This window comes from Adiantum capillus-veneris, chromosome 17, assembly GCF_014529385.1.
Source record: "Adiantum capillus-veneris isolate H3 chromosome 17, ASM1452938v2, whole genome shotgun sequence".
Lineage (NCBI taxonomy): Eukaryota > Viridiplantae > Streptophyta > Polypodiopsida > Polypodiales > Pteridaceae > Adiantum > Adiantum capillus-veneris.
In genome coordinates this window covers 150,687,584-150,712,682 of record NC_140947.1, presented here as the reverse complement: position 1 = coordinate 150,712,682, position 25,099 = coordinate 150,687,584, and the positions used below count along the sequence as shown (strand labels likewise).

The 25,099-nt window shown below is 43.7% G+C and overlaps 1 protein-coding gene across 1 annotated transcript in view; it reads left to right on the top strand.

Annotated features, from left to right (window-relative positions):
- The first annotated feature begins 4,727 nt into the window (after nucleotides 1-4,727).
- LOC147438320 (long chain acyl-CoA synthetase 4-like) overlaps nucleotides 4,728-25,099 on the top strand; it is a 181,671-nt gene continuing 161,299 nt past the window's right edge. The window contains exon 1 of the mRNA XM_086487603.1: nucleotides 4,728-5,018. Within this exon, the coding sequence (XP_086343729.1) occupies nucleotides 4,858-5,018 (161 nt within the window). The 5' untranslated portion in view covers nucleotides 4,728-4,857. The remainder of the gene's footprint in view (nucleotides 5,019-25,099) is intronic.

Below are 25,099 nucleotides of genomic sequence, written 5' to 3'. Positions count from 1 at the left end.
TCTCATATTAAATTGATCATTTAATGTGAGAGAATAAACGGGAACAAGAGTTAGAATAGAGACATGTGCTTCTAGACCTATCTCAACACGGGACCAGAAGGAGAGATGGTTGCATCTCAATAGGGGTCCGAAAGGAGATGGTCTATCAAAGAGCAATGTGCAATAAGTGCTTCTAGACTTACCTCAGCAGGGGACAAAGAGGAGTGATGGTTACATCTCAATAAGGGTCCAAAAGGAGGTAGTCTATCAAAGAGCAATGTGCATCTACTGTAGCTTAAAAGACCTTAGGGTTAGCTTCATTAAAGACCTCCAATGGTTAGTGTTAAAAGTCCTTTGACCTTAGGCAAGCTAGGGCTGAGCTTGAGGCAGGAACCCGACCTAAACTTACCTTTGATCTTAGGCAAGCTAGGGCTGAGCTTGAGGTGGGAACCCGACCTAAACGTTTCTTTGACCTTAGGCACCTTAGGCAAGCTAGGGCTGAGCTTGAGGTGGGAACTCCACCTAAGGTGCTTGTCAAGTTTGATGACTAAGGTACTTGAGGTACTTGTCATACTTAATGAGGAAGGTGCTTGGGAAGCTTCCTATGCATGGGGGGTAAGGTGCTTGAGTAAAAAAGAGACCCTACAAACTTAACGAGGAAGGTGCTTGAGAAGCTTCCTATGTATGGGGGTAAGGTGCTTGAGTCAAAAAGAGACCCTACAAACTTGATGAGGAAATTGCTTGACAAGCTTTCTATGCATGGGGGGTAAGGTGTTTGAGTCAAAAAGAGACCCTACAAACTTAATGAGGAAGTTGCTTGAGAAGCCTCCTATGCATGAAAGTCCCAAAGTTAGGAGAATCTTTGACCTAACCTTCCACTCACCCAAAGGGCATCCTTTTTCTAAAAGGGCACATGGGATACATGTCAGACTCTCACTAAGCTTAACCACATGGTGTGCTTGAATGCTATTGGTTGAGCTAAAGAGGGGTCCAATGAGCTTCTAGTTCCATCCAACAAATATCTAGATATTTTCAAGCTCTCTCTCTCTCTCTCTCTCTCTCTCTCTCTCTCTCTCTCTCTCAGGGGTAAGGAGGACACTTGTCAAAAGACTACCCATGTACTTGAATGCATGCTGCATGTGATTGGCTAGCGGGAGAGGGGTCCAATGAGCTTGCGGCATGTGGAAAAGTTGCAACTCGCCCCAAGCAAGCAAGGGGGGTGCTAGGGGGATATACACCACACACACACACTCATTTTGTGGATCCATTCTCACTTGGGGAAAGTTGAGGAACTCCACCTCCTTCTCCAAGCTTGTGAGAAGTAAGAGCCTACACCAACACTCTTGGCTATGGAATGCAAATCCAGCCAAGAGCCATGCTTCAATGCTTAAGCTTGCCATCTTCTCCATCTTCATTACTATGCTGTTATGTATGCTAGCAAGAAGAGTGATGGTAAGTGAGGAACTATTTCTTTCTCCTATGGAATTTTTCTCCTTCCTCTTCCCTACCCTCATTTCCTGCTAGCTCTCTCCACCTTCGAAGGTGTTTGAGGCCTTGGGACTTAGGCTTGGGATAGTTAATGCTTTCTACAAATTTTATGTTATGTTTGTAATGCATAAAGCTTTCCATCTTCATTGCATCAACTAGGTCACAAGGAATACAAAGATTGTATTGTACCAAGATGATGATTTCAAAACCACATGGCTGCATATGCTTGAAAATTCTGTGCACACATTCTTGAAATACACTATTCAAGCAGGATTTCTTTATTTCAAACATAAATTATGTGTAGCAAAACCGTTTTGTCGTTTACTCATCGAAGAGTTGCACAAACCGCCCTATGCTGGACATAGAGGATTTGATACCGTTTTTTAGAATCTAGGTCATGATAATTATTGGACTACTATGAACAGTGATGTTAAATATGTTTTATCTTGTTTGATTTGCCAAAAGATTAAAGTGAAAACATGTAAGAAATTAGTCCTTTTACATCCTCTTCCCATTCATGAAAACCCTTGGGAACACATTTCTTTGGATTTTGTTACTAGTTTTCCACTCACTGTTCACAAGCAAGATATGATATGGAGTGTCGTTGATTGTTTTTCTCAACAAGCATTCTTCATTCCATGCAAGAAAACTCTCATAGCACATCAAACTGCACTTCTCTTTCTTAAAACTGTCTTTCCTCATGATGGTTTGCCAAAGGTAATAATATATGATCGAGATCCCCAATTTTGTAGTGCTTTTTGGACTACAGTTTTAAAAATCTTGTTACTACACTTGATTTCACTTTTGCATTCCATCTTGAATCTAATGGTCAAGCAAAAATCACTAACTGCACCACCGTTGATTTATTAAAAGGTTATGTTTCCTCTCGATCAAAGAAATGAGATAATTACCTGCATATTTTACAGTTTGCTTATAACAATACCATTCCCTCTGCTACATGTAAATCTCCATTTGAGATTGTGTATGGTCAATCTATTTCCTACTTTTTCTTAACGTCTTTTCATGACATTTTTGTAAGCGTTCATTCTGTTATTAAGCATTCACAAGAACTTTACACTAAGAATGCTGATAAGCACCACAAGGCACATGAGTTTAAGACATGTGATTATGTTATTCTTAGAATTGAAAAACAAGGAATTAAAAGTATTGGCACATATAATTTTGCGAAGCTTGCTCCTCGTTTTTATGGCCTATTCAAGATTTCAGCTGTAATAAACGATGTTTCATTTCGTTTAGAACTACCTTCACACTCCACCTTCAATTATAGATCAAGAAGAGCAACTCATCCTTGACCAAATAATTGATCATGAGACACCACCACACGCATCGGTACGGTTTACAACCGTTATCTTTTGACTTTTCAAGGCCACCCTAGAGAAGATGCCAAATGGATGCCTGAATTTTTTTCCCAAAACAATTTAGCATCTTCTCCATGCTTTTCATCACTCACTGTCCAACTGATTCTCTATTCAGTAATTGGGGATAATTGTTGCTATCCCTAGTGGGAGGGATGTTACAAGATTGGGCACCCTCCTGTTGTATGTGGTGAACATTATAATTGGCATGTAATGTTTAATAGTGAGTTGATGTTGTGTAAATGGGAACTTTGGGAACCAAGGAGAAGGCACCAAATAATATCTCTTGGCCATTTATATTTTTATAGTGTTATAGTTATTGTTGCCAATAAGCCACCCACCCTATAAAGGGTCATGCAATAAGTGATATCCACCATTAAAATGAACTTGGCACCTAAAATAGGTCAATAACAAAAAATAAATACTCAACGCTACAAGAGGTGGGAGTGGAGTTTGAGGGCTACAATTTTAGGCCATTCTCGTGTAAGATTCTCCTCTCTCAACTCTTATGCTAAGCTTGTTGGGTAGAAATTGTGTCTACATCTTCTTCTCTTACAGGCTCCCACTATCAAGTCTATTCTCTGTGTGTGTGTGGCGTCCTTGTTTAATTGTGTGTACTTGGGTTTTGGGAGAGATGGTGAGAGGTTGATGGGTGTGTGTGTGTGTGTGAGGAAAACGGAATAGATTAAGCATCCGTTCTCTCGATTTTCCAACACAAACAATTCTCTTGTTGCACTATGGCATTTGTAAAGTAATAATGTACTCTATGTCACCTTGAAAGGGCATTCTCTTATTGAGAAAGTCATTATCTCCAAGTCCATTAGCATTACGTGCAATCTTATTTCTTTTCCACTAGTTAGAAAGACTATGTCTAGCTAGGAGTATTCCCAAAATGGACATTCATATCAAGCTCCCAATGAATTTTTGTGAAGTCCCACACATAATGTGACATATGAAACTAAGACTTAAAAAACGACCAATTCGGTTTGAAATTACTAAGGTCTTTGTTCAAATGTGTGCACAAATGATTTGTTCCAATTGAAAAGCTAGCCTTGACTTTTCGTCATGGCACTAGGGGATGAAAAACCCTACCCTTTATTGCTATAGAGTGATGAGTTTGTTGCTAGATGTCCAAGGGGTCAGCCTTCACCAGTGCCATCCATGCATTTTCTTTCGTGCAACATGATTGGAGCACATGGAGAAAAAACTTTCTGTCACTCTGTAGGCTTAGCAAGTAAGTTGTCTTGCCACCTCTTATAGAATGTGTGGCTAGCTCCATAACACCACATCTATGGAATTGTGGAGTGGATTTAACTTGTCGGCAGAGTATGATAGGAACCCAAAACTTGAAGTGTCCATTGAAGTTCTTTCATCCGCTATCTTGCACACTTAAAAACGTTTTTAGCTTAGGCTGGGTTCACAGTGTGGAGGTGGAAGAGAGAATGGGTGTTGTCTTCGGTCGCCTAATGTGAACTTAGGGGATGGGCAGAAGAAACACTAGAAGACAAAAAGATGGATTTTTTAAAAAAAAGTTGAAAAGAGGCATACAAAATGAAAAGGTAGTGTTAGCGTGGATTTTCTAGCATATGTGGAGGGTGGAAGAGAAGATGGACAAGGGGGTAGAAAGAAAACCGCGCGAAAGTCAACAATACGCATTGCTTTCGGGATGTGTGAACAGGGCGGTTAACAAGGTGCTAGCTGGTTGGTTGCAGGAGGGTCTCTCTCGGCTGCTACGCCAGATGTGAATTCGGCCATCTTACTTGGCACAACCGTAGTCGAGTTTCCATATTGGGACCAATGAGGTTCCCGCCCATGGGTTCAGGCTTGGGACATTATGGTTTGGCTTGTGAGCAAACTGACGTCCAAGTCTCCAGCTTGTGTGTGAACTGCATGCAACTCTCTCGTTTCCAAGCTATGCCAATTGGCAAGCCATTCATGTTTCTGTGCGTTTGGTTGGTACGATCATAAAGTGCGTCGAGTCGTCAGCTGTTGAGTGGGACTGTGGAAGGTTGCTATGGCGGACTGGCGAAGAGGATGCTACATCGAGCAAGTTGAGCCTTCAAGGACCTCTTCTGATGATCGGCCCTCGGTTGGGCCAGTGTACCGTAGCGTCTTTGCCTCCAGCTCGTCTCCTTCGGACGCCTCTAACCTGGAAACCTGTTGGGACCTCTTCAGGTAGGGCCTCTTGCTCTTGAATTTAACAGCCAACTCTGCACAAAAATTGTCAGGTATCTGCCTGTACGACCTTTGCCATCTGTTGGCCTGTGATGGCTCTACTGGGTAAACGAGGATACTGCTTGTTTCCGCATGAGAAGCACAAACATAGGAAAAGGAAGTTTTTTTTTTTATCAACGTTACATTTGTGTTCGTGCAAGCACTTGCTGTTTCATGAATGAGCTGTATTCTGTAAGCATCATTTGTTTATGTCAAAGCTGTTTGTCAATGATAGCAAGAGTTCCTTGTGTGGTTGAGGGAGCAGCCAAGCTGGGGCATGTCTTAATTCTCACTCAGTTCTTGGTCATCTTAAAGTACATGTGGAAACTATTTGGCAAAAGTTGATGCAAAGATTGTATCAATCTTGGACAAGAGAGAGAATGAAGAAAAAACCTGATCATATTACTGGCACTGAATGGTTAAATTTTCATGAGATGCGTATCGGAAGATAGAATGTTCCATGTCTGTGTGTATCATGGGATCCACTCTCCCTTACGTTGCCACAAGGAGTTGGAGCATTCCACGAGGTTGCACAAACCGCCCCCCCAACCCACCAAAAAGAAAGAAAACCGCTCTAGCTAAGCTGCCCCTTGCTTTTCTTAACTGGCATGGAAGTTGGTACAGGCTTCTTGTTTGCTGCCTTCAATGCCTACTCCCACCCAAGCGGGAGGCGCTTGAGGGTTGTTGTATGGCGGCCCTTACTGGGCTGTGATAGGCATGTTATGGTGCCTTGTGTGCTGCAAAAATGCTGCCCCTAGGAGCTTGAGAAAACCACCTTTGTAACCGGCAAGCCACTGGCAAGGCGGTGAATCCTTATCGAGCACAGCAACACTTGAAAATTTGAAAAGAGCACTGAAAAGGAGATAAAGAGGAGTGGAGTTCTCCACCCAGATGCAATGGCCCCTAAGTCAGGTGTCTCACATGGCGTTTCTATGTTTATTGATGATCGCATATGCAATTGTCGAGGAGTCGCTCTGCAATCTTGCAATCATGCAATGACCTACAAGAGTGACCCCCTATGCCTCCTTATAAAGGCCCTCAGTTGCCAGTAAAACACGTGCGATTCTTGTCGGGAATCCTGTTGCATTTCACACGCCAGACTGAAACTCGGGTCCTTTGCTCCAGTGTGGCTCCAACCAGGCCAATGCTCTCCTCGTTCACTTCAGCATGGTCATGCCACTTCATCACTTTGTGACAGCCTTGGAAAGGGTCAAGTTGCTGCAACAGCTAGGCTGGCTGAGGTTGTGGGCTGCACCTTAAAAGAAGGGGAATCTATGGCTGTCCAATAGTTATAACACTTGGCTGGAGTGACCCAAGCGCTATGAGCTTCTCTTGGCTGCAGAGACGCAGCACCAAGTCTTGGCTATAGAAATGTCTCCTAGCTGGTTTGCATCCTCTTGTATCCTTACGTAGATCAAGCACGTGGACTCCTGGATGATGAAACAGCCTAGGCAGTGAGGACCATGTGCTGCTTTGCAAATTGCTGCTATGCTGAAAGGGCTCTATAGGCTGCAAGTTTTGCAAAATTGCGTCACCTTGGAAGATCTTATGTGCTGGCTGTTTAGGGACGGCGCCGGCTGTCAAAATCAGCCACCTGAATCAGTGTCTTCAATGGCCTAGTTGGCTGTGTCGTTCAACCAGCAGCATAATCTATAAAGCACAAGTCGAAAAAAGCATGAGTGATCCAGGGTATGGAAACTATAGGTGCCACGTTGCATCATGCGTATGCTCGTGCCATACATCCCTTATCCTCCTAGACTGTATTCTTAACAGCACAAATTTGCAACTTGTCAAGAAACATCAATCACTAAACTTCATACTGCCCAACCATTTACTGATTGGAGGTGCTAGCATGCACGTAAGGGCAACCCCCAAGGCAATTATGGTTAAGAGTATAATCGCCATGTGACTCTACTAACATCAACCACCACATATGAGAATCCATGGAAGGGAAAAGAAAAACTTACCGTTCCTTAATTGACTTTTATTTTATTTTATAGAGTAATTTCAATTTAATGAAATTAGAACTATTCGCATATTAGAGCTGTTAAGTCAGAATTGCAGATCTACGAGATTCAATATGTCAAAGTCGACGATACAACTAGTTGGAGAGAATACACGCGACAGAGGGGGAGAGAGATGCGTAGAGGGCCCTTGCTTTTATTCAACAGGTTGACATAGCTTTTCTGGAGGGCACTATTCAGAGCCTCCAAGATTAGAAGGGCATCATCCTATTTGAAAGGAAATGCACGGACATGGTGGTCCACTCTTCTGCTACGAAAAGAAGCATTGACAAAGTGGCTTAAGTTCAAGAGATTTTTTATTTCCTCATGGCTCACTCAAGAGTACGAATGTGACGTGATTACTGTCTGGAATCATCTTTGGATGGTGAAGGCAGATATTCAGGATACTTATTGCGAAAGGTTTTGGGATGTTTTTCTACTTGCTTCATCCTTTAAAAAGATCAGTTTTGTCACGTGCACATCTAACCCTATGTGCATTTGGACAAGCTACTTCAGGTCCAGGGTTCATGTCCTCTTAGGAAGTGTTCTGGCACCTTTGTGAGCCTGTGTGCAGGCCGTGCATGTCCACGCACTTAGAGCGGTTGCATATCCTCTGTTTGCACACAACATGATCGTCAGCATTACAGTCAGTAGCCATCATGAGCATTTTACAGTGCACTGTCACCAGCGTGTGACTACTATCTATCCTTTTTGTTGATTTCTTTCTTATTATTTATTTACTTTCACTTTTTGGAAACACCCCTCAGGAAATCTAACTGCCCTGCATTGCATAGCTAGTGTGGAACTATTTAGAGGGAGTCCAGGCCTGAGGGCAAGAGAGCACTAAGGTTGGACAAGGACTATGGTTAGCCAAAGTGGGGTCATTGACTAGCCAAAGTGGAATCCTTCGCTACAGAGGCTACATTTCAGTTCTGGGTGTGGCTGCAGTGTACAAAGGGGGTCAGATGACCTAGAAAGATACAATGGCAGCATCTCCTAAAATTTAGGGAACTGCTATTTTGGGACCTGAAAATGTGTTTGCGTCATTACCTCCGGAATGACAAGGGAAACATTTTCTTACTCTGCCGTGAAGTCAACTAGGCAACCGGTTGGGAGATTTTTAGGCGGCAACCTCGAAACGGAAAATAGGCTGTAAAGGTGCCAAGTGACACATTTCTGTGCACTTTCCTCATGCATGAAGAAGTGGTGCTGAATTTGAAGGGAGGAGGGGCTCATTTGCAGATTTTGTCACAGGTTAAGAGCTATGGAGTGCTTCCTTTCCCTCCTATGTACAGTGCGGTGCCAGAAGTGATGCCTTGCACGCTACGCACTGTCCTCTCTCTCCCCTATGGCAGTATGTTATGCCCCTCTAGTGGGCTTTTCAATTGACCAATGTACAGTTGTGTGGGTTCATGCGTGATTGCTGAGGCAAGAGCCTCTTGCACAGGTACTGGATTAGCTAGCGGCTAATCCCCCGTAGGTACAGGTGAATTCGGAGAGGTTTCACGCCAGAAAGCTCGTCCGATTCAAAGGCAAGTAGCCCTACAGGTGCGGGAGCTTGAGGACTTGCTACGGATGCGATCGGCACGCGAAACGGAGCCCGAAACAGTAAATTACAGCCCGCTGTAAATTTTTGCAGGTGTAGGGTTTTGGCCCTAAACGGTCCCTAATACCCCCAGGAGGTTTGGGGACGTGAGGGGACCGCTGTACAGGTGATCTGGCGCATTTTCGGGGCTGAAAACAGAGAATTCAGCGTGCTGCAGATTCTCGCCAGGTTTTGCAAAGTGCCCGTATGCGTCGGGAAAGTCATTCAATGCATGGGAATACTGACTGTGAAGGGTCCTAGTACAGTTATGCCGTTGAAATGGGGCCGGAACAGTTGAAATTCAGCCAAGCTTGTGCGGGGCAGCTTGTAGGGAACCAAAGCGTTTATTCCCTCTTTTAAACAATAAAGAAATACCGAAAGGGGCGCCTAAGTTAGGGGCCAATCTGGTGTCGGTCTACTCATACAGGTGCAATCTAGCAGCCTGTATCCCTCTCCCCTTTGTTTGTGTCTTGAAAGTAGAGGTTGCCGGGATTAAATCACTTTTTCCCATAGAAGTGAGCCTTGGTCAGTTTGGGTTTGAAGACACAGGGGATCATAGACCAGACACAGGGAATTGCAATTATGGCTGACAGACCATATGATGTGACTGAAGAGGTTTCCTCTTCACAGGGTCAACAGACACATGAAGTGGGTGAGTCTTCAAGACCACCACAGACGGATGATGATATATTCAGGACCCAGTTGGCTACTGCTGTGGCTATGTTCACACAAGTAATGCAGAACCCGAGGTTTTAGCCTTTCTGCAACCTCCTCTTCCGTCTCAGCAAGTTGGGTCACTAGATTATATTCAAAAGCCTGTTAAGGCTCGAACACAGGTGATTCATACTGTAGAGTCAATGGAAACATCTGTACACTTAACGGAGAACATGCAGTCTCCAATACTTGTGTCTAAGGTGCAAGAACAGGTGGCTGAGATGCCAGTCTTTCAAGCTGTGCCAGTTCAGCCAGCCACTTTTCAGCAGCCTATAGCTGGTTCTAATGGGCAGGGAAGCAACCTACAGGCCATGCAACAGATTTTCCCACCACCTTCAGTACAGGTGGATCGGTATTCTAGAGTATGGCTGGTCATGCACCTAGAAATCAGTTTTACATGCCAGGAACAGTGTTGGGGGGTGCTCAAACGATGATGCCTAACCCCATGTATGGTGTCACGGTCATGCTACCAGGGTTTCAAAGCACTCAGGGCCAATTTGGGATGCCACAGGCAAATTTTGGTATGGCTGGAATTACAAATCAGCAGCCAAATATGGCATTTCCAGGTCAACTTAACTGCGGTCAGGGAACACAAATGAACCCTAATAGTGTTCCCATGTTTCAGTCACTTCCATATGACAATTTAACGCCGCTGGAGAGGCAAACTCCGTACAAAGAAGGTGGCAAAGGTGTGACATTCACGACCTTTACAGGGTTTGATGACAGGAAGAAGGCTCTCTCATTCCTCCAGCAGTTTGACAAGGCCTATGCCGGGGGAAACTTTACAGAGGCTTCAAAGGTCCGCAAGGCCCGCAAGGCAGCCACTTTGTTGACAGGGAATGCGGGACAATGGTGGACAACTTTATTGCTACAAGGGCAAGCTCCGTCCACAGGGATTTACTTCAAGCAGATTTTTGCAGCAGCATGGTTATCTGATGACTTTGAAGCAGATGTCATGACAAAATGGCACCAGCTTAATGCTACCACTTGCAAGAATCTCGATGACTACAATCGGAAGTTTTGGAAAGCTCTACTTCCAGTAACTTCCTATAGGTTTGTGCCATTGACAGAACAGATTGAAAAATACAGTTGTGGCCTACCCAAAGGATTGAGAAAGTACTGCACGAAGACCAAAGTCACTACTTTGACGCAGCTAATCGAGGTAGCAAACACTGGCAATGATTTGCTCAAGGAAGAAGATTGTGAATTCAATACTGGCGTCAAGGAAGGATCAGCCAAGAAAAATTCAGCGAAGAAGTATGTTCCCAAGGAGGTTCCTAAAGTGACTTAGGAGCCAGCCAACGCAGGGATAGACAAAGCTACGGCTTAATCAGAAAAGGGACCAGCGAAGAAATGGAAAAGACGTTTTCCTCGCAAGTCGGAAGAACAAAAGAAGGTCCTGAGGTTTGAAAACAAATGCTTCATCTGTGAGTAGCCTGGCCACATTGCTTACAATTGTCCTACAAAGAAAAGGCCAGCTGATTCTGAAGACAAGGAGGACAAGAAAGGAAAGAAGCCCATGGCTGGTCTAGTGCCAGATATGGTGGGCGACAAGCCAAATTCAGATGCAAGTGAGCTTTGCAGAGCATGGGGAAAGGGCATGGATCAAACAGTGCTTATCTTCTTTGATCCAGGTGCCAAAGCCAACTTCATTTCCCCATACTTGTCTTCAAAGTTGGGAATCAGACCTGAAGAGATGGGGTATACAGCAGAGGCAGGTTTGTGGCATGTCCTGACCATACAGAGGTTGTGACACCCATCATTGGAAAGTTGCGCCTACATATCCAATCCTATGTAGATGCTGAAGAATTTTATATCATGCTACTGGACGGATGTTGTAACAAACTGCTGACGTGTCAAAGCCTAAAGAATGGAGCCAACTTACAGATGCCGGCCGAGGGGCCTAAACCCTAAGAAGCAGTAGAAGAAGTATCACAGAGTGAGGACGTGGTAACCCTAATTGCTGAAACCCTAATTCTGGAAACCCTAACCCTAATTTCTGCCAAAAACCCTAACTGCTGAAACCCTAATTCTGGAAACCCTAATCCTAAACCTGCAAACCCTAATTTTTGCCAAAAACCCTAACTGCTGAAACCCTAATTATGGAAACCCTAACCCTAAAACCTGCAACCCTAATTTCTGCCAAAAACCCTAACCCTAATCCTAAGGCAACAGACAAATTCCGAAAATTGCGCTGACATGATGACGTGGCAGGCTGTACGGATTTTCGTAAATTGCGCTGGCAGCTTTTGGCATTGCTTTTTGGACTAGAAGCTTTTGAGTTTGAAAGTTTTTCATGTAAACTGCTTTTTGGACCAGAAGCTTTTGAGTTTGAAAGCTTTTCATGTAAACTGCTTTTCAGGCCAAGGGCCTTTAAATATGAGACTAGGGCTCATTCTCTGGCATGCTTTAGTACGAAGGTGCAGAGTTTGGAGTACCGGCTTGTACTGTGTTGATGCAATATAAAGAAATACCGAAAGGGGCGCCAAGGTTTGGGGCCAATACTCTCTGGGGTGGAATTCCGCCACTCCGTGTCGCGTGTCGTCTCTCTCCCCATTTCAGTTCAGTTGTTATTTGAAGTGCTTAAAGTTGTTCAGTCTGTTCTTTTTTATTGGCACGTGGTGCCCGCATTTGTGACAGTGGTATTAGAGCATCAGGCGTGTGCTTTTCTGAAAGCATACTGGTCCTACAAAAGAGCAGACAGAGCTTTATTCGAGGATATCTTCGCCCTCCAACCCGGACTTATTAGCCACTCCCACCCTTACTTCATCGCGCATCGGGCGCGCTCCCGTCTTCACCGCAGTGTCTTACAGGGCATAAGCCAATTAAGAACCCAATACTTGGAATTCATGGATTCAGCAGAATATTTGCAGTTCCTGCTCAACGAACTCCACGACATTCTTTTGCGGCATCCTCAGCAGAATCTTCCAATGCTGCAAAGTTTTCAACAATTTTTGAACTTCATGTTACCCCCTCTGCTGCCCCAGGTGGTACCTCCTCCTTCGGCACCAGAAAGTACGAGAGCTTCTAACCGGCAACCTTCTCAGCCGTCTGTTCCAATCGGGGGAGTCTTCAGGAATATGGTGCAGCCATCTGACCCTGATCCAGTGCAACCGCCTTTGCCACCGCCATTGCCCCCACCTCCACCACCACCGCCACCAGGATACAATGGTTGGAGCCCATATGGATACCCTTATTATCCATACTCGGCATATGCGCCTAACCAACCCAAAGATTTCAAGGATGGTGGCACGACAATCAAATTTTTCACTTTTTCTGGGGTGAAAGATCGCAAGAAAGCATTGCAGTTTCTACAGCAATTCGACAACATCTATGCTTTAGGGAACTATACAGAAGAATCCAAGATTTCTCGAGCAGCGGGATTTCTTAAAGATAATGCTATGCAATGGTGGAGTTCAATCGCGACACAACCGCATGCTCCAAGGACCTGGCAAGCTTTCAAGACAGTTTTTGCACGTAGTTACATGACCTCTATGTTTGAAGTGCGGATTTTGGCAGAATGGGGCAACTTGAAAATGCTTGCCACTGAAACCATGGACGAATATAACCAAAGGTTTCTCGATGTGTACCTTCCGGTGTCCTTCTTTAGATCTCTTCCCTTGGAGGCCCAATGCGAGCGATACACCATTGGACTACCATCACCATTGCAGGAATATTGTCTATCCAAGCAAGTCTCTACCATGCAAGAACTTATGGACCATGCCGTGGTCGGCTACAAACTGATGAAGGGAAAGCTAGAGTTTACCACAGAAGAATCTCTGGCCACTAACCACAACTCTCGGCAACAACGAACAAATTCTTGAGAGTTTCGTGAAAATCAACCGCAAAGGCTTCGTTTGACGCCTCAACAACGAGACACCTTACTACAAGAAGGCCGATGCTTTGGATGCTTTCAAACAGGGCACAATCATTCTAATTGTCCCAAACGCACTGATAGACCAGAGGGGCCGACGCCCGCACCATCGGTCGACAGAACCCCGGCGCCACCTCCTGCTAAGAGAGCTAGACCCGCTATTGGACTAGTTCCTGATATTTATGGCATACGCCTTGAGAGTACAAACGAATTGTGTCGAGCATATGGCAAAGTCAATGGTTTCAAAGCCCTTATTTTCTTTGACCCGGGAGCTATAGAGAACTTTATCCATCCTGAATTCTTAAAGCAGATGCACTTTGATTATGATGCAGAGGGTGGAGAAATTGAAGCTGAGCTAGCCACAGGGCAAACTCAGAAAGTAGTACCGCTCATTGGTGCTCTTCCAGTGACTATTCAAGATTATCATGGAAAAGCTGATTTCCACATCATGAAGTTGGGCAATTGTGACGTTCTATTAGGCATGCCTTGGCATGACAAGAATGATGCGACTCTCCAAGTCCGGAACCGAACCATCACCGTGATGTAGAAGGACAAGCAAGTCGTCCTCAAAGTTCGGTTGTCCGAACAAAAGCCTGAATGAACTCTCTAGTTGTTTTATAGTTAGATACTTTTGAACTTTGTTTAAGAAAGTATTGTTTGAAACTTTGTTTGAACTGGATGGTATCTGTTTTGAACCTGTTTTGGTGCCGATTTGAATTGTTTGACTCTGGTTTGATACTGGTTTCAATGATTGGTGATTTTACTCTTGGGTGGAGAAGTGAGAAATACTGTTTTGGTATTGTTTGAACCTCGGAACGACGCAGGCCGATGCCTGGGGAGCGTTTCGTTGTATGTTTGAAAACCTCCGAACGACGCAGGCCGATGCCTGGGGAGCGTTTGGTTGTATGCTTGTGAAATAATTGTTGGTGTGACTCCCGGCCCGGACCTGGATGGTTATGCGGGAGGAGTATTAAGAAGTCTGAGCAGTGGTTACTCTCAGCACCTCCAAACGACGCAGGCTGCGGTCTGGGGGGCGTTTGGTTGTAAAAGGCCTCTATATCTCCCGGCCCGGACCTTTCTAGGTTATGCGGGAGGAGTGATGAGGGAGTAGTTGAATATCTCCCGGCCCGGACCTTGTTAGGTTATGCGGGAGGAGTGTTCATCGGCGGCTTTATGTTTCTATGTCCTGTAACATGCATATGTGAGCATTTGTGTTGCATTGTGATGTGCCAACAGTGAATATTCCTAACTGGATGAGATTGCCTGGGTATGTAATTTTAGTACATCAAGACACCCGAGGAAGATCAGTATACGGTTTGGGTGTGATGGCTAATTTTATTACGCCGGAATATCAAGAGTTCCGATCTGGACGAAAGGAGAAGCTAACTCCTTGATCAAAACAGCCGAAAGGAGAAGCTAACTCCTTGATCAAAACAGTCGATAGGAGCAGCTAACTCCTTGATCAAAAGAGCAGAAAGGAGAAGCTAACTCCTTAATAAAAAGAGCAAATTGATTGTCCCTCGGAAATTTTTGAGCTAACTTGAGTTGTTTTGCAGATATGTTGTAATCGCGGACGATTACTCTCTTTCAAGAAGGGGAGATGTAACAAACTGCTGACGTGTCAAAGCCTAAAGAATGGAGCCAACTTATAGATGCTGGCCGAGGGGCCTAAACCCTAAGAAGCAGTAGAAGAAGTGTCACAGAGTGAGGACGTGGTAACCCTAATTGCTGAAACCCTAATTTTAGAAACCCTAACCCTAAAACCTGCAAACCCTAATTTCTGCCAGAAACCCTAACTGCTGAAACCCTAATTCTGGAAACCCTAACCCTAAACCTGCAAACCCTAATTTCTGCCAAAAACCCTAACTGCTGAAACCCTAATTCTGGAAACCCTAACCCTAAAACCTGCAACCCTAATTTCTGCCAAAAACCCTAACCCTAATCCTAAGGTAGCAGACAAATTCCGAAAATTGCGCTGACATGATGACATGGCAGGCTGTACGGATTTCCGTATATTGCGCTGGTAGCTTTTGGCATTGCTTTTTGGACCAGAAGCTTTTGAGTTTGAAAGTTTTTCATGTAAAGTGCTTTTTGGACCAGAAGCTTTTGAGTTTGAAAGCTTTTCATGTAAACTGCTTTTCAGGCCAAGGGCCTTTAAATATGAGACTAGGGCTCATTCTCTGGCATGCTTCAGTACGAAGGTGCAGAGTTTGGAGTACCGGCTCGTACTGTGTTGATGCAATATAAAGAAATACCGAAAGGGGCGCCAAGGTTTGGGGCCAATACTCTCTGGGGTGGAATTCCGCCACTCCGTGTCGCGTGTCGTCTCTCTCTCCATTTCAGTTCAGTTGTTATTTGAAGTGCTTAAAGTTGTTCAGTCTGTTCTTTTCTATTGGCACGTGGTGCCCGCATTTGTGACAGATGTGATGTGTTGTTAGGTATTCCTTGGTTGTTTCGTGTACACGGAATCATGGATGTCTACAACAAAAAGATCACTGTACAGAGCAGGGGAAAGACTCACATTCTGGATGTAAAGCTTAAAGGGGAGTCTATTCCCACTGTATCAGCTTCTGCTATTACTTCTGTAATGAAAAAGCATCTTTTTGCGTACTTGGTTTTTGCACGTGAAATGTCAGATTGTGATGAATCAAATTTATCTGTGCTAGATAAAAAAAGGTCAATGTTTTTACAACAGTATAGTGACTGTTTTTCCGATTCATCACCGTCTCAATTACGGCCAGAGAGACCTGAGGACCATGCGATAGGTTTGGTGCCAGGCAGTAGCCCACCAAATAAGCCTCTGTACAGGGTTAGTGCGGCTCAGCAGAAAGAGATAATGGGCCAAGTACAGGAGCTGTTAGAAAAGGGGCTGATTCAGCCCAGTTCATCCCCATTCTGTTCTCCAGTGTTATTGGTGCAGAAAAAGGATGGCTCATGGCGTATGTGCATCGACTACCGTGCACTGAACAAGAATACCATCAAGAATAGGTTCCCTATACCTAGAATTGATGATATTCTGGACAAATTAGAAGGAGCAGCTATGTTTAGCAGGATAGATCTAAAGAGTGGGTACCATCAGATCCGCATTAGATCAGAGGATGTGCACAAGACTGCTTTTAGAACAACGTTTGGCCTTTACGAATATTTAGTGATGCCCTTTGGTCTCACAAATGCTCCTGCTACGTTCAATAGGATGATGGACAGAATTTTCCGTCCACACCAGCAGTTTGTTGGTACATTCTTTGATGACATGATAGTCTACTCAAAGAATGAAGAGGAGCATAGGCATCACTTGGCCATTGTGTTCAAAGAGCTACGCAGTCATAAGTTGCTCATCAATGCAAAGAAAAGTGAAATTTTTCTAGAAGAGATTCACTTTTTGGACACATTGTCTCAAAGGATGGTGTCAGAATGGATCCTGCAAAAGTTGAAGCGATCAAGTCATGGCCAGATTTGAAGACGGTGCACGATGTCCGAAGTTTCTTGGGACTATGCTCCTATTACAGAAGGTTTATCCGAAATTTCGCTGAGATTGCTTCACCTTTGCATGCTCTTCAAAAGAAGGCAGTCACCTTTAGATGGACACAAAAAGAGATTTCAGCGTTTAATCTCTTAAAGGCAAAGATGACTTCAGATCCAGTCATTGTGTTGCCAGATCTTAGGAAGTCATTTGTGGTCCAGTGTGACGCCTGCGGTAGTAGCATTGGTGCAGTGCTAATGCAAGATGGCAGGGTAGTAGCCTATGAGAGTAGAATCTTGCAAGGGCCAGAAAAGACTACGCAAGTCTATGAAAAAGAACTGCAGGCCGTGATTCATGCGCTCTTAAGTTGGAAACACTACCTGCTAGGTGCAGACTTTGTTGTCCAAACGGACCATCAGACCTTGCGATACTTCTTGACATAGGCAAAGTTATCTGAGAAGCATATGCGATGGGCAAATATCTTGTCCATGTTCCACTTTCAGATTGTGCATGTGGAAGGCGAGAAGAATGTTGTGGCTGATGCCTTGTCAAGGAAGCCACAAATTTCAGCTGTGTCAATTCCTTATCATCATGAACTTGATGATATGAGGGAACAATATGCAAATGATGAAGATTTTGCAAGGGTCTTCGAGCAGCTAATGGATGGACAACGTCATGAACACTATCTTCTCAAAGATGGGTTCATGATGATGCATGGCAGATTGTGTGTCACAAAGACATTGTGACGCAAAGTTATGGAAGAGAGTCATGTCCCACCGTATGCAGGGCATCGTGGTATCGATGCTACAATTAAAGCGGTTGAGACATTCTTCTACTGGCCTACATTGAGAAGAGATGTGGATGCCTTTGTGCGAGAATGCCTAATATGCTAGAAGGTCAAGTTTGAAAGGCAAAAGGCACCAGGGTTATTGCAACCACTACCTATTCCAGATAAACCATGCGAAAGTATTGCTATGGATTTTATCTTTGATCTTCCGAGAACGCAGACGGGAAACGATGGTATTTGGACCATCATTTGTAGATTCAGCAAGCAGGCTCATTTTATTCCTGTTAGGAAGAAGATAAAGCCAGATCACATGGCACGCTTGTTTATGAGCAATATTTGAAAGTATCATGGCATGCCACAGTCGATTGTTAGCGACCGTGATCCACGCATGACAAGTTTGTTCTTGAGAGGCTTGTTTGAGAATATGGGCACAACGCTCAAATTCTCTTCGTCATTTCATCCTCAAACAGATGGGCAGTCAGAAGAGGCAAATTCTACTGTCCTAGATCTGCTGAAGTGCTATGTGTCAGAGCATAAAGGAAAGTGGGAACAGTATTTGCCATTGGTGGAGTATGCATACAATAATACAGTGCATTCATCAACTGGCAAGGCACCTTTTGAGATAGTTGAAGGTGGCAAGAAAGCTCCTCCCATACTGCATACAAAGGACAAGATATTTGAAGCAGATAAGTACGTCAAGGACATGGATGAAATGTACAAGAAGGTCAAAGTGGCCTTAGAAAAGACTCGGGCAAAGCAAAAGAAAGCAGCTGATCGTCACCGTCGTGAAGTGGTATATTCACTTGGTGATTGGGTGCTTTTACGCTTTGAAAAGGCAAGGTTAAAGAAGATGAAGGGCAAGGAAAGACTGTTTCCAAAGCTCAACATGCGTTACCATGGGCCTTTTCAAGTGTGCCACATAATCAGTGATGTTGCATATAGGCTGAAATTGCCTGACAGTTGGAAGATTCACAATGCGTTTCATGTGAGTCTTCTCAGACCCTATGTGGGTGATGTGCTAGAAGATATGCCAGCTAAAGATCAGCCGGAAGTCGAGGAACTTGACGAGATCTTGGTCCGAGAACATATTTTGGCACATAAAGAAAGGAAAGTGAAAGGCAAGGTTGCTAGGCGTTACTTGGTAAAGTTCAGAAACTATCCACCAATGGATGCTAAGTGGATGGAAGAAGGTGAACTTGCAGAGTCACCAACTGTGTTATCACTTTACCTTGAAGCCTTCGATTTGCAACCTACCTTGACCCCTTGAGTTTCAAAGCTACATGGATTGTTAGTGTGACAATGGCTTTTGAAACAAATGATGTACATGGTATTTAAAGTGAGCTCAAATCAAGTACATGTTACATGAATGTTAGAGTTGTACAGATTGTCAGTTTGACAATTGCTCTTATGGAATGTCCAAAAGTTTGGTTAGTGCTATAGAAGCGAGTATTTCTTCTCAGTTTGTCAAGGATACAGTAACTGCTTCTATTAAAGCGTACATGTGTAACTGCATTCTTAAACTGTCGGTTTGGGTATGCTCGAAAGTGTTACTGGGCCCAACGTGTACTATAAGACAGTGGCAAAATGTGTGCCTACCATTTTGTCATTGGCAAGTTAGTGACTCAAAGCAATGGCAGAGTGCGAAGCTACCACTATGTCATTGGGACATGGCTCACACGCAAGCAATACATGTGTCGACGAGGTGTTGAATACACCAGGGTTGACAATGAGCATGTATGTGTCGTATAAATGTCGACAGGCGTTGAATACATCAATGTTGACTGTGAGCATGTACGACATAGATGCAAACGAGGACGTTTGAGATTTCAAGAGGGGGGGTTGTCACGAGCGTGTGACTACTATCTATCCTTTTTGTTGATTTCTTTCTTATTATTTATTTACTTTCACTTTTTGGAAACACCCCTCGGGAAATCTAACTGCCCTGCATTGCATAGCTAGTGTGGAACTGTTCAGAGGGAGTCCAAGCCCGAGGGCAAGAGAGCACTAAGGTTGGACAAGGACTATGGTTAGCCAAAGTGGGGTCATTGACTAGCCAAAGTGGAATCCTTTTCTACAGAGGCTACATTTCAGTTCTGGGTGTGGCTGCAGTGTACAAAGGGGGTCAGATAACCTAGAAAGATACAATGGCAGCATCTTCTAAAATTTAGGGAACTGCTATTTTGGGACCTGAAAATGTGTTTGCGTCACTACCTCCGGAATGACAACGGAAACATTTTCTTACTCTGCTGTGAAGTCAACTGGGCAACCGGTTGGGAGATTTTTAGGTGGCAACCCTGAAACTGGAAATAGGCTGTAAAGGTGCCAAGTGGCACATTTCTGTGCACTTTCCTCATGCATGAAGAAGTGGCGCTGAATTTGAAGGGAGGAGGGGCTCATTTGCAGATTTTGTCACATGTTAAGAGCTATGGAGTGCTTCCTTTCCCTCCTATGTACAGTGCGGTGCCAGGAGTGATGCCCTGCACGCTACGCACTGCCCTCTCTCTCCCCTATGGCAGTATGTTATGCCCCTCTAGTGGGCTTTTCAATTGACCAATGTACAGTTGTGTGGGTTCATGCGCGATTGCCGAGGCAAGACCCTCTTGCGCAGGTACTGGATTAGCTAGCGGCTAATCCCCCGCAGGTTCAGGTGAATTTGGAGAGGTTTCACGCCAGAAATCTCCTCCGATTCAAAGGGCAAGTAGCCCTATAGGTGCGGGAGCTCGAGGACTTGCTACGGATGCGACCGGCACGCGAAACGGAGCCCGAAACAGTAAATTACAGTCCGCTGTGTATTTTTGCAGGTTTAGGGTTTTGGCCCTAAATGGTCCCTAATACCCCCAGGAGGTTCGGGGATGCGAGGGGACCGCTGTACAGGTGATTTGGCGCATTTTCGGGGCTGAAAACAGAAAATTCAGCGTGCTGCAGATTCTTGCCAGGTTTTGCAAAGTGCCCGTATGCGTCGGGAAAGTCATTCAATGCGTGGGAATACTGACTGTGAAGGGTCCTAGTACAGTTATGCTGCCGAAATCGACAGTTGAAATTCAGCCAAGCTTGTGCGGGGCAGCTTGTAGGAACCACAGTGTTTATTCTCTCTTTTAAACAATAAAGAAATACCGAAAGGGGTGCCTAAGTTAGGGGCCAATCTGGTGTCGGTCTACTCATACAGGTGCAATCTAGCAGCCTGTATCCCTCTCCCCTTTGTTGTGTCTTGAAAGTACAGGTAAAGTGGGCGACAAATTAAATGGGTGAAAGCAAATAAGGTTTAAGTTTAAAGTCTACCGCCCTTTTTGAAAGTACAGGCCGGTGTCATGCACAGAACCCATTTTCCCTATTTTAGCCATTTTCCACTTATTATTAATAAGTGACTTTGTTGGGAAAGTGGGTAGGGCAAATTTCCTAAGTTAATATAAAAGAAAACTGGCAGTCACTCAGCAGAGCAGAAGAAACCAAGAGAGCACAGACAGAATCTGCAGCAGGCACTCTAGTGTTTCTCCTCAGCAAGAATTCATCAAGACCAGCGTTTTCTACAAGCTTCCTAAGCCTAGCGCTAGGGATTCCTACAGCCAGCGTGTGCAGATCAACAAGACTAGCGTTTTCACATCAACAAAGCTAGTGGTTTTACAACAGCCAGATCTGCGTTTTACATCAGCAAAGCTAGCGTTTTTACAACAGCCAGATCAGCGTTTTTCAGCTTGCTGCCACAACGTTTTCAGCCAGAGATAGCAGCGTTTTCAGCCAGCAGTCGTTAGCATTGTCGTCGCCCTCATCATCGCCATCGTCACCGACTTAGATCGTCATTGCATCATAGCATCAAGAACTTGCATCAACACTTTTGTACCAGATTTGTGTAATCAATAGCATAGACTTCTCTCGCCATCGAGAGAGGGGCCCTTGGAGGAGGGTTCGACAACAGTTTGGTGTCGTATTCTTCTCTCTCTCTCTCTCAGTCTTAGCACCTTCATTCACAGTGTCACTCACTTTGTTTGTGATCATTTGCACTCTCTCACTAAAGGAACGGAAGGCTCTCCCTTCCTTAAGTAAAAGGAACCCTTGAGCACAATTCGGAGCACTCATCTTGAGCAAAGTTCAACATTCACTTCCGCTGCACCTTACAAGTTTTAAGTAGCAAATCGAGCGATTTTGCTGTGGACTGCCCAAGGAGATACGAGAGTCCTGCTTGTTACAAAAAACTGAGTCTATACAGCAGTTGATGGGACATGCTAAGCAAGGGTTTGCTATGCATTCAAGTAACTTGACTTACCCAAGAAATCAACCCTCGACAAGTGATGACGGAAGAAGAGGAAACAAAGATACACTTCCTGACTAACAGAGGGATAGAAAGGCGAATACCTCAAAACGGGGAAGTGTTTTGACTGTGGGGAACAAGGACATGTATCTGCGCGATGCCCCAAAAACGGACAAGAATGAGAACGACCGACATACTAAAATAGAACTGGGCGACGAGATACTCGCTCTAGAACAGATACTGGATAGAAAATTGAAAAAGATATTGATAAGTTGACAGTATTTTGTTTTATGACTTTATGAATGAACGATTTTGAAATAGGATATGAAGATGACTTTGATTTATGTATGAAATTAATGTTTTTAGGAAGATCCTGCTATTTGTGAACAGATAACAAGTGAGATCGAGAATGAGATGATAACGAATTGGGAGCAATGACAGCTCCAGAATGAACCCGATCACGATTCAAGATGAGAATCATAAATTTTGAATGATGATGATGATTGATGTTGAATGATTGAATGAAATTCTGGTGAGCGTATCAAGAGTTCCCAAGGGATGAGATGGCTACATAGCGATAAGATGACTAGAACTGAATGATTAAAACACTCTGTTTAATATGAACTCAATATTTGATTGATGAACTAGAATTCTCTGAAACGATTACTCACACATGTGATTGTGTTTGAGTGCAGGATTGAAAGCTGGAATGATTGACAAAATGATTGCAATCTTCCAGTCTTGAGAAATCTATGGACATGATCGCAATAAGAATTAGTTCCCTCTATTACTGTGCTGACGAGCATATGAGCAGAGAGGGCCTACGGGAGTTGTAACTTTGCTCAAGCATTAATATAAAAATAAACACCGAAAGGGGCGCTTGATTTTGGGGCTAGTACCTTTAGGCAGGGAACTACGCCGGGCCTTGTCGACTCTGTTTTAAAAGTATGATAAAATATTGAAGTATTTTAAGTGATTCTCTTGTGTGTCGTGCCCAATTTTCGACTTGGAGTGTTTGTAACAGAATCTCAAAGGGTGCCTTCCCTTTAGACGAATGTACGGTATTGTTCTAGTGCATATTCGACGTGGGGTAAATACTTCTCCTAGGTAGACTATCTGTCCGATTTCAACATATCCAATACTGTAGAATTGGCGATCTCACTTTGCTCATCCGTTTGGGTATGGTCTGTAGAAGAAAAATTCAACTTTGTGCCAAAGTTATCAAACAAGGCATGCTAAAATTTTTGCGTCATGCGAGGATCTCGATTACTTAAAATAGACTTGTGCATCCCATGATGCTTGAAAATATGTGCTAGAAAAACCCTAGCCATATGATCTACTTTGATCGTTTTCTTGAGTGGGATAAATTGAGCTTGCTTGCTAAATCCGTTCACAATGGTCCAGATCGCATCATTTCTGGTCCAAGTCTTGGGGAGATCCGTAATAAAATCCATGGGGAAAATCTCCCAAGTTTGATCAGGCATGGACAAAGGCTGGAGCAACCGCGGCGTTTTATGCTGATGGTACTTGATTTTTTGGCAAACAAATATTCCCTAACATATTGATCGATGTCTGCTTTAAGGCTTGGCCAAAAGAAAGATCTTTTCAATGCTAAGGTCGTAGGGAGAATACCCCAATGACTTGCATAAGCGAAGCATGTAGCACGCCTTGGAACCATAGAGTGGATTCAACTATCTACTCTCAAAAGAAGACCGTCGAGTTCACCCATAAAGGAAAAAGTTAATGATTAAAGCAGGCGTAACCGGGGACATCATACCAATGGTAAGCCATACTAGAGCAATCAAGGATTGTGTGCAATGTTCTTTGCTTTATGTAAATGATAGCCATGATAAGATGCATGTTGAAAATTAAGGACAACTCAAAATCTTGGAAAAGTATAAAGATTGTTTTTCAGAAGATCTTCCTTATCAACTACCTCGAGAAAGGCGTGAAGATCATCAAATACATATCATCTTTGGTAGCTCTCCTCCCAACATTGCGCCTTATCGAGTGTGCTGTCCTCAACAAGAGGAAATCAGAAAGCAAGTGGAAGACCTACTTAGTCATGGGTTGATTAAGTCTAGTAGCTCCTTTTGTTCTCCAGTTCTTCTTGTTCTGAAAAAGGATGGCACCTTCAGAATGTGCATCGACCATCGGGCACTCAACAAAATAATGTGAAGGACAGGTTTCCATTCCACGAATTGATGACATTTTGGATCGCTTTGGTGGCGCCAAGATTTTCAGTAGGATTGATCTAAAGAGCGGCTATCACCAAATCAGGGTGATTCCACAAGACACCCACAAGGTTGCTTTCCATACTTCTTTTGGCTTATACGAATTCTTGGTGATTCCTTTTGGATTAACTAATGCACCAACAACTTTCAATCGCATGATGTAGCGTATCTTTAGAGGTCACCGCTAATATGTCGGTACTTTCTTTGATGATATTCTTGTGTTTAGCAAGAATGAAGAGGAGCATTGTCAACATTTGGAAAGTGTTTTACAACTTCTTCATGAGAACTAGCTTCTCATTAATGGTAAGAAAAGCAAGTTTTTCATGCGGAAGATAAATTATCTTGGGCATGTGATCTGTTCATAAGGTATTTAAATGGATCGATAATAGATTAAAATACTTCAAGAATGGCAAGATCTTTGTGATGTGCATTAAGTGCGATCTTTTCTTTGGTTATGCTCTTACTATCGCCGCTTCATCAAGCATTTTGCCCATAATGCTTCTCCTTGACATGACCTCACGAAGAAGAATGGAAGGAGAAAGAGAAGGCAGCTTTTAAAAAGCTGAAAATGGCGCTCACTTCAGGCCCAATTCTCATAATCTCTGACTTGGCAAAACCATTCATGGTTGAATGAAGCAGATGCTTGTGGCAATTCCATTGTTGCTGTGCTTAATCAAGAAGGCCATGCTGTAGCTTTCGAAAGCCGACGCCTAAATGATGCAGAAAAGAGGTTTGATATTTATGAAAAGTGCTGTTAGTTGTTGTTCATGCTTTGAAGATATGGAAACATTATCTTTAGGTAATGAATTGCTTGTAAGAACTGACCACCAAAGCTTGAAGTATTTCAAAACTCAAAAGCACTTACAAGAAAAGCATGCTAAGTGGGAAAACTTTTTTTCAATGTTTCATTTTCAAATCTTATATATTCATGGCAAGCACAATGTGCTCGCAGACGCACTTTCAAGAGTTCCTTGAATTTCAACCATCACAGTGGCTCATCTTGAAGACTTTCAAGGTATGAAAAATACCTATGACAAGGATGCTGATTTTCAAACAACATGGTTGAAGCTGCAAGAAGGAGAATCTCATTCAAATTATTGCATCAAAGATGGATACCTTATAAGAGATAATCATCTTTG